Below are 14,595 nucleotides of genomic sequence, written 5' to 3'. Positions count from 1 at the left end.
ATAAGGAGTTATCAATTCGATTTGTGTCTGATTTTGCGTTTTTAACTAAAAGCAAAGGTACAATTCTATTCGCTATAGTCCTTATGCACCAGCACCGATAGGATCCAAAACTGTAACTGTGGACTTAAAATACTTGAACTGCATTTAAAGTGAGGCCATAAGCACGTAGGCTAAACTTCTGACCCACATCACACAGTTTTCTTCACACTCAAATATATTGCATGTTCAAATTAGCCTCCAGTGTTGCCAAGCCGACAGGTGTATAAAACAGTTTTGGAAACCTGTTGCTAAACTGTGATACACAGACAACAAGATGTAATTTGTAAACAACAGATAACAGTAGGCTACAGATGAACAGAAACAATGTACATTTTTCGTGTGTTATATGGGTTTGTATCAAAAATAAATCTAAGATTTGAGAAAGACTTCGGTTACACAACAAGGCATATTTGCATTTTGGAAAATATCTACCCTGTCATGATTAGAGACCTGTTATATGTATAGTGATTAATTTCCTACAATATATTTCAGTTTTCACACAGTAAACGTTGTATAGATATTTCTTCACGGTAATGTTTGCCTCATGGTTAAAAAACTTAAAATAACATAAAAAAACCTTTAGATAACGGTTTAAAGGCCTTCATGGATGCCCTTCAGCCAGGTATTTGCTTTGGCGGCACATTGTCCGGCCCTTAGTGTGCTATAGAGGAGGAGGGAACGTCAATGTTCGGGTCTCCGTTGTTGGCTGTGTCTATCTGGTTGCACTTGCCAATGTTCTTCATTATGTTCAGGTTGATGCGTGCGGTTTCCATTAAACCGTTTTCCAGCAGCCAGCCGTCAGACTCAGAGTTCAGGTCGCCCTGCCTCAGCCCATTCTCCAGGGAGGTCTGGAGGTAACGAACCCCTGTCAACACTGACAGCTGAAACAAAAATACACAGAGGCACATTAGAGACAACATCACACAATGTGGACACAAATCGGGGTTCAAGAGGTCAAAAAACGAGTTGAGTTTGTCTGCATTTCTTCTTTATTTATTTTTATTTTCTTTATTTGTTTATTCCATGGCAGTTATTTTAAAACAAAACATGTAGTTAAAATGTTTTATTTTATGTAATTTTTTTATAGTGCATGGTGGAAAGGAGCAGGGAGAAGAACATCTTATTTTACCTGCCCCTTCTTGAAACAAAAAGAAATAACCATAAAAACGTAAAATAAAAGCAATATTCTTTCAGTCACAGTTGCTTACAGATACTGAAACATAAAACCAGAACACAATTAAAAGTCAACTTCATACTGTCTAATTACAATTTCTTTATACATTTTCTTAAACATAAAAATGTTCTTACAGCCCTTTAAATCATTCTGCAAAGAATTCCACGTCTTTACGCAAACTACAGAGACACACATCTGCTTAAAAGTAGTATGTGCAAACTGATGCTTCAAATTTAATTTCCTCCTATGATGCTATGCTATGATGATTTTATTTTGTTTTAACTTCGCTATTACGTTATCACGTGTGTCTCCTCACCTCAAACAGCCAGGTGATGAGGACAGTGAGGCCAATGGACTGCACAATGTGGGTGTAGTACTCCAGCAGCGCCTGGCGACACCCTTTCATCCACAGGTTCAGCTCCTCCGTCTGGTGCTCGTAGTTGAAGTGAGCCGAGTTGTTGGAGATCTGCTGCTGGATGCAGGGCCGGGGGGAGTTGATGTTGCAGCAGCTGAAGGGGACCCCGTCCATCAGGTACTTCCCCCGCACATTACTTCTTAATCGGCTAGAAAGCAGGAGAAACAAGGAGATGCTCTTAATGCTTTGAATGCATCTGTGTGTGAACCTCAGGTGTTTTATTGTTTGGGACCACATGGGAGGGTTAGGGTTTCCAAAGAGTCAACTAACTAATAGGATTTATATGCCAGTAATGACAAAACCATAGTACACATGGATATTAATGAATTTTAGTTTTATCTCTACCAATAGCCGTTCCCTACTACACTTTATCCTGAATCATATCATCATTGTAAACAAAAGTTATTATGATTCAAGCTATTTAGTATCTTTTTACCAATTTCAGAAAGTGGCTAGAATATTCACAATTGGAAATTACTAATTTATTATGATTTTTTTCCCAAGTATATTGAGTCGTTAAGTTGAAACAAATTATACTGGCATGTATTTTTGAGATATTTGGGGAAGGTTGGGTTTATACAGTCTCATTCACAGCGACTTAGATGTGATTATACTCTTGATATGAAATCACTATCCTCAATCTGATATTAGTACTTACTCTAACACGTCTTTTTTGGACATATCCAGGTAACGGTTGCTGATCCACTGGATTTGAAACCAGTCCTTATAGCCGTTGTTCCCACAGCACTTGAACTCAATCTGCAGCAGGTCCACAGTTCTCTTCAGGAAGCATCGTCCTGGTGTGTCTGTGTCCTTGTAGAACCTGATGGCCTCCGTCAGCCCCAGGTTCAGAGACTCCTCCAGCTCCCCATGCATGCTGTAACACATCAGAGCCCCCACCAGCACGCAGAAGGTGAAGAAGAAGGTGCACATTATGTATGGCAGCAAGATGAGCTTCCAGCGCAAGAACTTGGTGGTGTCCACGCAGTCGTAGCAGATCTTCCCTCCCAAGAAGTTTATGGCACAGGCGATGAGGCCAACTGCAATCAGCATGTTGGGAACATACTGGATGTCCCTCTCAGCCATCAGCTCTACCCGCTTATTGATCTCCACCTTGAGAAACAGCCCCATGCTGAACAGGAGGATCCCTGTCACCACGGAGACCCAGTTCAAGATCCATAGCACCTGGGCCAGCTTGTCCCTCTTGTTCTTGCTGAACGTCAATTTCAAAAATGCCATTGTTTAAATCTGTGTAAATTTTCCTTTAAGTCCAGAGGAGGATTAAGGGTGGGACGCAGGTCGAGCAGTGGAGAGGAGCGGGTTATCCTCCAGGGTGTGAGGGGGACCAAGGGGAGGGAGATTGGTGGTACAGTTCTCTGAAGGTCCTCTCATAAGCAGCTTAGCTTGGTTGTAATGATCGATATCATGTGGACGCTGCATTATGGTTACACTGTAGATCTCTGCAGGTCTGTGAGAGTACAGAAGTGAGAGTACATCAAATACATATTCTTATATGACAGCAAAACTAACCCTAACCTAACCCTTTTTGATTTTAAAACAAGACAAAACACAATGACATGTGATCAGTTGTATGCAAGAAACATGTATGAAAACAATCTACAATCTATGTGAGACATACTGAGAAAAGTTCAATGAGATATCATTTGGTTTGAAACAGAAACATAATTTCCTTAAAAAAACAGTTGTCCTGGCATTTAATACATTTTATTTATCGAGCGCTTTATCATTTATTTCTCGACAAAACTCCTAGAAAAAGAAATAACTGACACAGAATTCAAGACTGTGCCTACCTTATCCAGGTCAGCATTCACCTTGAATATCCAACATCATTCTCCTCTTGTTTTTGGTTTGTTTTCCTGAAGACATCCTCAGATTTAGTCCAGAGAGGCGACTAGCCGTTTTGACACAGATAGTTTGTAGGCAGCCGCCGGAGCATCAGAGTGAGACTAATAGCCAAGTCCTGACCCTCCTCCTAATCCCCTTTAATCATTAATCAGCCCTGTGGGCCCAAGAGGGATTTGGAGCTACCTTCTGCCACCTACGCAAATCTGTATGTCCCGGCATTGTGAAAGTAATGGAGGATGGCCATTGTGTCTGGGTGGGTGTGCTTGTATTTGTAGAAGTAGAGGTACCAGTCGTAGTAAAAAAGAGCAGCAATCCAATTTGACAATCTAAAAAGTGATATTTTAGTTCATCTGTGGTATCTAAAGCATTACATAAGTGCACATTTAACAAAAAAAAGTGAAGTTATTAATACAAGTACATTTATGTAAACAGAAATAACTACTGAGGTGGCAGCTTACAGTTATTCATAATTATTAATAAATCATTTTTCTTAAATAATCATTGCAGCTCTACTTTAGAGGCATGTGTTTTGATGAAACATTCAGTATTTTGCTGTTGTACAATTGTGAAAAACAACTTGTTGTGACATCCCTGATTGGGGTGTGGCCAAAATGACAAATGCCTGGATGATTAAAGCTGTAGATAGATCAGGGTATTTCCTTCCTGTGTTATTTAAGAAGTACCTTTTCAAATGCTGCTATCATCTCACCCTTGCTGGCCCTAGCTATTGTGTTTCCAACTTTAAATGTAACACACACACACACACACACACACACACACACACACACACACACACACACACACACACACACACACACACACACACACACACACACACACACACACACACACACACACACACACACATACACACACACACACACACACACACACACACACACACACACACACACACACACACACACACACACACACACACACACACACACACACACACACACACAACAGTAAACACTCACAGACGGACTGCCAATCAGCCAAGGAAATGTTAATTGAGAGTGAGATTAGTGGATTAACATGTACCAAATTAGCTTGTGTGACAAGAGCACGTTACAGAAGAGTCGAACAGTCAGCTAATCCACAAGGTAGACGGGACACATAACACTCACCACTGTGCAGAGTAAAGAGAGTGAACCTTAACGGAGCTACCGGGAAGTACACCATGTTTCCAAGTAAGTACTGGGAATCCATCAAATCTTTAAATAATTTCTTTGTGTAAATTGTTTAAAATCACCACTGCCACTTTTGTCTGTTATTGCACAATCCATTGATCTAATTATGGACACCTGAGAGAGGGCTTAAGTGCACAAGTTATGTACCTACTATGAGATACTTTAAAGCACATTACAAAAGCTATGGTTAAAACAACTCTAGAAAAGAGTATGTCAAATATTTAACCAGTTGTTTCTTCTCTGTAATGGACCATAGGTATCAGGATTAGTTTTGCAGCAATGATCCTATGATCCCAGCATGTGAACTCCCTGGTCTGTGAGTGGAGCCCGGGGTCTGAGGGCATCATGCTGGATACAGAGGGCCGGTGGTCCGAGGCGTTAGCCAGCAACAACATCAGAGCCATCATCCGCTGGCTGCGGGAGCTCACAGCTGAAGGTGCATCAGGAGCATCTGACTACCATAACGTTTTAATGTTGTCCTCTACCTGCAGTAACACTTTACGAGTTATTGTTGTCTGTATTTCATCTCCTGCTTCACACCCTGCTGCAGGTGAGGGTGAGATGGAGGACATCCGACAGACCTTCAGCTGCTGGGTACAGAGGACATCAGAGTTTGCTAAGAAGGAGTTATTAACACTATGTAAGATGTTTCTCTATCAATTATAATAATAATAATAATAAATGATATTTATATTGCGCCTTTCAAGGGACCCAAGGTTGCTGTACATGGTGGACAAACAAAACAAACAGACAATCAAAGGGCAAACAAAAAATAAAGGAAGCCGTTTAATCATATTTAAATGTTCAAAATTCAAAGTACACTGAGTATTTTTCTTTAACATCTCTTGTGTCTTCCCACAGGTTTCAGTCGTTGCAAGGGCCTGTGGATGTTCCTGGACCGCAGCGCTTTCAGCAGAGTGCACATGCTGCTGCAGAGACTGAGGAATCTGCTCACCCTGGCTCAGTGGGCAAGGAAGCAGCTCGGTTCAGCCCACCTCTGGCATGGTACACACTCCAATACACACACAGCATACAGCAGCATGGTGGTTTGGTTGATATTTTTCACTGTAAATGTAGTCAACTTAATAGAACCAAATGTTCTTGTTTAGGTGCGGGCATCCCATGTGTGGTCTGCAGGGATACATCTGGCTCCTCAGACGTCAGACGAGGCTGCTGGAACCGAGAGCACAGGGCCCTAAAGCAACACATCTGGCTAGGACAGCTGGTACAGTGGTGGAGCATTATGGGACTTCTACCCAAGTACGCTGGTAAAGATATGATCACACACATTACATTACATTTAGGTGATAAATTGCTATCACGCCTCTGAAGGCTTTTCTGCTGTTTTTGTCAGAGGCTCAAGAGGTGAGGCGTATCTCCCAAATGTGGAAGGACATGGCTCACAGTCAACGGAAAGCTTGTCTCGAGACACCTGGGTAACTCATGATTTGACTTAAAGGGGACCTATCATGCCAAATGCACTTTTGTACATCTTTTATACATGAATATGTGTCCCCGGTGTGTCAGGGAACTCACCAAGTGTCAGAAAACACAACCCTCTCTCTTTTCCTCCATACCCAAATCTCTAGAAACGGGGCAGCAACGGATCTGATACAGACTGATACAGATTTGAAATTGTTCTGACGTCAGAAACAGGGAGCTCCGCCTATATGGGCAACTCTCCACCTATCAGGGGAATGAGAGGTTGCCGTGACATGGTAACAGCATGGTAACATGACGCTCATAACTCGGCCCCCTCCTTTGCAGGGGGGCGTGGTCAGCTGCAGCTCATTTGCCACAGAATCAGCCCTTGCAAAAACATGGCTGGAAAAGAGCAAATAGAGCGAAATGAGGCATGGCTAAAATGCATGATCTGTTTGGTATTTTGAAAAAAAAACTTCACAGACATGTTTTATATAGGTATGGCCCTACAATATATTATTCAAATATAGCATGATAGGTCCACTTTAAAGAAGGAGTTATGAGCCATGGTTATTATTTTGTCTCCAGCTGCAGTTTCTCTCCTCCATTTTTTCTGCTTTTCTTTTTTGATTAGACGGAAAGAGGGAGAAATTGGAAGATTTAGGTCATTGATACAGGGTATAGTGACCCAGCTAGAGAGACAACATGGAAGCATTTGGGTTTCTGAAGACTTCACAGACCAGTGCTATCCTCCTCCTAATCTGCAGTCTCTGCTCAAGCTCGTGTTGGTGCCTCATATCGACAAGATGCCAGTCCAAGCGCTTGTATCCTTCCAAATATAGCATCAAGAAAGCCGAATGTACATTTGTTTTTCTTCTATTTTAGTCTGTTCTGCTTTATTTTAGACACATATTGTATACAGACAGTGTATTTGATTCAGGTCATATAGTTCTTAACCTACATGTGTCACAGCTCATGTACTTTGTCCTGGATACAGCCAACTTCCTGCAGTGCAGAGACGACCTTCTCCAATCTTTCTGCCATGCCTTCTCTATTCCTTTCTGCTTTTCCCAACAAATCAGGGCCTTCTGGATGCTTGATCATGGACAAATCAAGGTACATAACCAAAAAGCTACATTACAAAAGGGTTTCATACAAAAGATGAGATACTGATCTGATTGTTGTTGAAATGAGGATGTGCAAGCTGCCTGGGTCAGTTACCATCCTGTCGATACATTAGCATCCTTGGTTTTGCACCCATAATGGTCAGCAGGTGTCACTAATGCACCACTTCAGTAGCTTGTATGATTATTGTAATGATGCTCTACTGTTTCAAGCATTATGGACAACATTGCATTATACCTCTCTTTAGAAAGAGGCAAGGCTTTTATGGATGATGAGATGTGCCAGTTTATTTATCAAAAAACATGCGCAACGGAAACATTTTTCTCATAGATGTTAAGAAACAACATTTTAAATGACAGTCTCTGCTACTTTATGTCATATACCATCCTGCCCAGGCCTCCATGGAGTTACTGCTGAGCCCCCGGGCTGCTGCTCCATGTCTCACATGGCAGCATCGCTGCATCATCCGCTGTCTGCTGACCAGGAAGCAGCCTCAGCTGGCGTTAAAGTACCTTCACTGGACCAGGCCTGCAATGGAGAGCGTTGATGATGTGAAGCTATGTGCAGATGTGCTACTTCAAAACAGGTGCATTATGGTACACTGATGGCTATATAATTACCTATTATCTTTTGTGTGTTTCTGACAATGTCTCTGCTCCCCAGTTGTGTCTCTGAAGCCTGGGCTCTGCTGAAGAGAGGCCACACAGAGAGCGATGAGGTGGTCCTGTACTTCCTCCAGGCCTGTAATGGATTGGGTCTGTGTGCAGAAGCTTTAAAGTGCATCCCTGCAGGATACAATGTAGGTGAATATAAATGTATACAGCAAATGCACCAAAGATATTTGGCCTTGAAATGACATATCTTCCCTTATATCGTTTAATCAGGGTGAGGGGGACATTGTAAATGGGACTACAGGGTTGCCACTGATTAAGAAAGGTATGCAGATAAACACATAGAAGTTTAAATGGATAGATTGAAGTGTAATACATTTTACAACTAGATTTTTTTCCTAATAGACATGTCAGCAGAAAGGCCACCCTGCCCGCTGTCTGCCAAACTGTATCAGGCTCAGAGCGTCAACACAGTCCTCCCAGAGGAACTAGTACGACTGCTCAGAAAGGCTGTGACGGAAGTGAGAACGCTACACCCCAAGATAAGGTACTGAGATGGCGTGTTGACATCACAGGTTGACTGAATCACTTTAAAATATGTTTATTTGCATGGAGAACTCATTTTCCCATAATATTTATTCCAGTGAGGTTGCGTCGCCAGAGCACAATGAAAGAAAATCGAACAGCAGAGAGATGTTTCTGTCGACCCAGGCTCTCCGTCATCTCACGCCCAGCTCGTCCCCACTGGCCATGTTAGAAGAAACAGTTCAGACAGCACATACAGATGAAGCAGAAGAGAAGCAGCCTGTCTCTAATGTATGCATTGTCAGTGGCCCTGAGATAAATGACCACAACAGTAGATCATTGATTTTGAGAAAAAATGATCCTTGCCCTTTACATCTCTTCTTGTCCCAGCAGAAGCCTGAACCACCAGAGAGCATTTCTTCTTCTGAGGATCTGAGCTCTGAGAACATCTCCTTCTTCACCTCAGCATCCGCACTGCCTCTGTTGAGACGGGACGGTCCTTATGAGTATAGAAGTACAGTGACTCTGCAGAGGATCTCCTCTCTCCTCACTTATGGAGAGAACCCAAGCAGCGAAGAGGAGGAGGAAGAAGAAGAAAGCAGAACATCTTTGCCACATTGCCCTGAGATGACAGCAGATGGCGCCACAGACCACATTTCTCTGCTCTACCACAACTTGAAAAAAGACGTTGTGGTTCTATCTTCTGAGGGTAAGCTTTAGAAAACATTTAACTTGCTCTATATTCACTTCGAGAGACATTCATAAGAGATACAAATAAACTCTTCCTCAGGGCAAGAGGATATGACACATGTTTTATCCAGCGAGACCTCAGGACCTTCAATGGATGAGAACGTTCCTGTAAAAGAAAGGTCAGAGGTCATCTTATCCTGCAATATGCTTATGGTGCATTTAACACTGGCGAGTCAATTAAAACTGAGTTATATGTTTGCTTTGGTCAAGTTGCAGGTTGTATCTTCCTCCTGAGTTCCACAGCAATGAGGTCAGCCAATCAGGACCCTCGCTCTGTGAGTCTGCGGTGGAGGGTCACAGCTTCCTCTCACCTGACTATGGTGTGTACGTTTATCCAGCTGAAGCAACAAAAATATATCCAGCTAAATTGTTCTTTACTGAATGTTCACATCACTGCATGAACATTTACCCACAGAGAAAATGGCCAGCAGAGGAGAGGACATAGTTCATGGACCCCCAGATGTCACTGATCTGTGCAGCTCTGCGTTGTCACTCAACCAAGAGGACCAATCAGACTGCATGCCCTCACAGATATTCAATTTTAGTGAAGCAGACATATCTGACTTTTTCATGGAAAAGGAAGTTAATCTGGTATGCAATAGCTCTCTTTAACGTGAAAATATATACCGTAGATTGATTTTTACAATACCTTTTTACAAAATGGGGCTCTTCATGTGTATTATTTTTCACTGTGTGTGACCAGAAAACATATGAGCCTGACCAGCAAGAGGAAATAGCTGCATGCTTCAATCAAGACCTCTCTTGGGCTCTGTCTGAAACCACTCAGGACCTTCTGACTGACCTTCACTCAGAGGATCCAGCAGCCACAGGCTCAGGGGATTTAGAGCCGGGTCAGCAGGACTTCTCCCTCCTCACCCCTGTGTGCAGCTCAATTTTCCCCTCACAGCTTCACTTCTCTGGTAGCTCTCTGACCCCCAGCATAACCTGCGACCTCATAACCACCTCTGCTCCTTCTGATAACACCAATGAGTGCTCCCTCCAAGCCCAATTACAGATGGATGTCAAGAGCACCTCAGCCTGGCTTGAACAATACAACATGGGCCTTTGCTTGAAAGAGGATTTGGAAACACATAGAGCCTCCACTGGCCTTCTACCTACTAAAGCACCAGGAGCGACTTTTACATCAGGTAAAGCATTTTCAATTTTCTTTATACTTAAGAATAAACACTACTATTCATATAACACCATTTACAACCAAATAGTGTACACGGGTCTGTAAAGATAAGGAAACATGTTGTCTTTTTTTAGAGCTTCTTAAACATTGCAAAAGCTTCTTACACGTGCTAATTGAATACCCCATTGACGTCCTTGCTAGCATTGGTCTAAGCATGAATAATTTGTGTTTGTGTTCTGGCGGGATGTAATTATATGTCAGAGGGGCCGCTGTTCACACCATGGTGCAGCACACAGGTACATGTAGCAGAGGCAGGGGGTCTGCGCTGTGAGGAGAGGGGGACTGGTGAGGAAGTGAAGTGTCAGAGATTGGTTCCCTTAACCTTGCTGAAGCAGTCAGTCATCCATAAAACAACCCCTTCAACCCCCTCCCCCACTCTTTCTATGGGAGGTGTATACCGTCTTTCACTGCAGGCAGACCTCCCTCCATCTGCCGCGTTGTGCTCATCACCGCGGTGCCTCAGGGGTCCACGGCCTATTGCCCCTTGCTGATGCCCCAACCTTGTCAGTGGGACAAGGGTTAAAGACATGAGAGTGGAGCAATGTTGCATACAATTAAAAGGATAGTGTCAAATAGGCAGCCTCTGGATTACAGATTAAGTCTGATGTTTCCAGCAATGGATCATTAGAACTGGTGAATTATCATTAGAAACAAAGAGACCATTTTGATGTTATATTCATGTTTTTGTTTCTGTTCATCCACAGAGGATAAGAGGCCTTCTTTTGTTCTGGGCCAACCATACTCCAACAGTCTGGTTAACTTCATGGACTTCACTGCAAAAAATAAAGGCGACAGCAGCGATGGCGAACAGGTACCTTTCTTCTGATGATACATGCTGTACATGGAGGCTGCGGTGTGTTCATTATAAGGAGATTTAAGCCAGTGGGAACAGTAGGGGTCACTGTTGTTCCAGTTAAGGAGCCTGACAGCAGCTCTGATTCGGATGATCTCATTTTGGTCCCTGATGATTTTGCTCCATCACAACCCAGCAGGTGCCCTCTTTACTACCCTTCATCCCTCTTTCTCCTGTCCTCAAGCATTAACACAGCTGCTTTAAGATCCCAGCTTACAATGATGTCATTTTCCAAATGTGAAGGCTGTATTTGAGGGGATATGAATCAATTGTGTTGTTTCTTGAAGTGCAGACAGAAAAAAAATTATTCGTCAAAAATATAATATCTGAAGCTGATGTTGTCACCTCTTTATATTGTATAATTATAATGTTGTGCATCGACTTGAACAAGCACTGTAAAATCATTGCACAGATATGACCATGTAATTGTTTTACTGAGAGTTGATTGGATAATTGTTTGATTGGGATGCAGTCACCTAATTATTTTTGTTGAGATTTGGGGACCATATGGAGCTTGGCAGGTGAAACGTTTACGCCATGTTAATTAATGATAATTATACCTCAGGCCTGAGTAGCAAACACTGTACAAACAGTGTGTGTTTATCACGACCAATCTACTTTGGTTGTACAGTGCATGTTTGTAGTGAATGCATTACACCCATTAACTTGCACTCTCAGTGTGAGTGTGTTTCCAGGTGGTTGTGTTGAAAGCAGTGCTGTTAGTGTTATCTAATTGTTCATCCTGGCTAGAAATGCCGTGTAGGAAATGCTGTGTAGGATTTGCTTAATTGTCAGATATGAATGACTAATGTGTGAAAATGAGTTTAGGACAAACCCTTACTGGCTGATCAAACCATCATCTATTTAATGGCATAGTGGCTAAAGATAAGAAAATCAGGATATTAAATATAGTAATTAGTGTTAGCTATAAATTCTGATCTTGTCTCGTATGACCTCATGCGTGACTGTTTATTATGATTGTTTTGGCTAACTTGTAAACGAGATATTACCGTATTCAAAACAAAGTAATCGATCAAATGGAAAAAGCTCACAAAGAGATCATACCCGCTTAAAAATATATCACAGAGTGAAATATTATCGAGTTTGCTGTCTTTATGAAAATACCAATATTTTCACAGACGGAGGCGGGGAGTAGTGTTGGATGATGTTGAAACGTTCAGGATCCGAGGGGAGACGAATGGCCTCTATTAGGAGCATTTAATCAGTGCACCCATTCTCCTGCGCCCCCCTGGGGAAAGATTAATGGGTACAGGATATTTCATCAGGCCATCCACATCACTGCCCAGGATATGAGGCTGTAATTGTGTCTGTTTTCTGCTTTTGTTTCGTGTTACAGGCAGACAAAGAGGAGCCCGCGGGTTGGAGCAGTTTGGGGAAAGGTTCACAAGGTGCCATAAGAAGTGGGAGAACGCTACGGAAAGGGAAACGAGTGAAGAGAGCATGAAGACATAAAACACATCTAGTTTATGAACTAAATGGAATATATTTGCTAAGTCTATAACATTTTTATTGATTCAGATCAGATTCACATTGTAATGTAAGGATAAACTTGCACCAAATGAACTGACTGAAACCGACAGGCTTGGTGAGCACCGCATAGACTTTTCACCTTGAAGTGATCCGTCTCCCCTTCCTCATCAATCAGCGGGTCAGTATAATCTGACGGCTGTTGCTTCTGCTTCTATCAGCAACCTTTCCCACCCGCTGATATTGTCCTGCCACACCTTTTTTCCTCCACGGTCAGAAACACTCATTAATGGATTTCTCAGGGATTATTGATAAACACAAACTATTAAATATGTAACTCCTTAAAACTCCAATAAAAAAGAACAATGTTGGCTTATATTGTGTATGTGTATTATCTGTTCACAAGGGTCCATGTTAGTCCATTTTAAACATAAATGCTCTTCACAAAAAATGCAGTGTGGTGTCCTTGAAAATAATTCTGCACTTAAGATTCTTGACTGTTTTCTTTCCTCTAGCTTTGCTGCCATTGCATCTCATGAAAAATGGATGACCTCCCAGTGCTTTCTGCTGCCCATCGCTCCCCGTATTTGCACATAGCCAAGGGACTGCATTTGGGTTAGCATCCCCCTCCCTCCCACGTTAGCTTGTTCTGGGGGTGAATAACTTAACACATATTTCAGCTTGACACACTTGTGCTCTGGGTCTCCCCTGGGTGGCCAGTTCACGAGCCCACACATGCTGTATTATCTAAAAGTGTGGTTCGGAGTTGTGTGTGTGGATGTGCATGTAATCTCCTGTTTGTGTTAAGCAGGAATGCCTTATAGAGTTATTCTGATTTACTCTGTGACCTTGCAGGTGTGGCAGCAGCTCTGATACCAGGTGATGTCTGAAGTCTAGCCAGAACATTAGCATGGCAGCATAGTTATGGTTCACTTCATGTGCTCTGATTTTCTATTAGAAAAGGAGAGAATGCTGTGTTAAAAGAGAACAGTGTAATACATCAACAAAAAAAGGTCTAAACTGCAACTTGATGTATTATAAGGAAATAGTCATCTGGACAATTTATCATATACGAATAAAGATCTGTCAGAGAAAAATGCATAAGGAGCATGAAACATAAGTTACAATACCTAATGATGTCTAAAAGCAGACCTAGAGCACACATGCACATAAGCACACGCAATGACTCAAGCTAATCTGAGAGCTGATAACATCATGGAAAAAAGAGAGCTGTGGAGCAGCAAAATGACACATAAATCATGTGCAAGGGAGGGCATGCAAAATGCGGCACTTTGGATACAAATAACCATCTCTCGGGTCTGGGAAGCTCTAAATCTTTGTGTATGTCTATGCACACAAATCATTCATATTTGTTTTGGTGCGCACACTGAATGCATGCTAGTCTGTAAAGAAGCTGGTCTCTTTGCTGCTTCCCTTTTATCTGAAGGTATTTTCATCCCATTGTGCAGCATCTGTGGACTACATCAAGGACATAATTGAGGTAAGAACATCAGACAGAGGGTCTGACTATGCAGGGGCCTTGCCCATTTGGAGGGCACTGTGAGCGGCGGTGAGGCTGGGTGGTGGAGGGGGGGTGAGACACCTTGGCCAGCTCACCAGATGGGCTCAGTGAAGCGTGTCAGATGGCTGTGACAGCTACCTGCCCTTCCTTAAGGACTGTCACCATGTATAAACAAACCATTACTCTAATTTCTGAGTACAGTCAGTGTGTGTGTGTGTGTGTGTGTGTGTGTGTGTGTGTGTGTGTGTGTGTGTGTGTGTGTGTGTGTGTGTGTGTGTGTGTGTAGGGTTGCAGGTGTGTACAAGGGCATAATTGCACTGGGCACCTTAAATAAACATTATCTGAAAAGTTACACCAAGCGTATTAGAAAAATTGTACGCTATGGCAATTTTTTCCAATCTTGAATTTTCTTTTAAA

The 14,595-nt window shown here is 42.4% G+C and overlaps 1 protein-coding gene across 1 annotated transcript; it reads right to left on the bottom strand.

Moving 5' to 3' along the window:
* Positions 1–692: 692 nt before the first annotated feature.
* prph2lb (peripherin 2-like b) lies at positions 693–2,867 on the bottom strand. Its single transcript, XM_034222557.1, has 3 exons — positions 2,287–2,867; positions 1,530–1,776; positions 693–920 (listed from the first exon to the last, which is right to left on the bottom strand). Exons 1-3 carry the CDS (start codon positions 2,865–2,867, stop codon positions 693–695), a joined length of 1,056 nt encoding a protein of 351 aa, XP_034078448.1.
* Between the last annotated feature and the right edge of the window lie 11,728 nt (positions 2,868–14,595).

The sequence above is a fragment of the Gymnodraco acuticeps genome, unplaced genomic scaffold, assembly GCF_902827175.1.
Source record: "Gymnodraco acuticeps unplaced genomic scaffold, fGymAcu1.1, whole genome shotgun sequence".
Classification (NCBI taxonomy): domain Eukaryota; kingdom Metazoa; phylum Chordata; class Actinopteri; order Perciformes; family Bathydraconidae; genus Gymnodraco; species Gymnodraco acuticeps.
Note: the sequence above shows the minus strand (reverse complement) of the source record. Positions and strands in the feature narration are given on the sequence as shown.

Excerpts from the sequence above, each read along its gene's own strand:
- prph2lb (XM_034222557.1), bottom strand. The coding sequence starts at position 2,867 with ATGGCATTTTTGAAATTGACGTTCAGCAAGAACAAGAGGGACAAGCTG. Across the intron at positions 1,777-2,286 it reads TCCAAAAAAGACGTGTTAGA|CCGATTAAGAAGTAATGTGC; the intron begins GTAAGTACTAAT and ends CCTGCTTTCTAG. Across the intron at positions 921-1,529 it reads TCATCACCTGGCTGTTTGAG|CTGTCAGTGTTGACAGGGGT; the intron begins GTGAGGAGACAC and ends TTTTTGTTTCAG.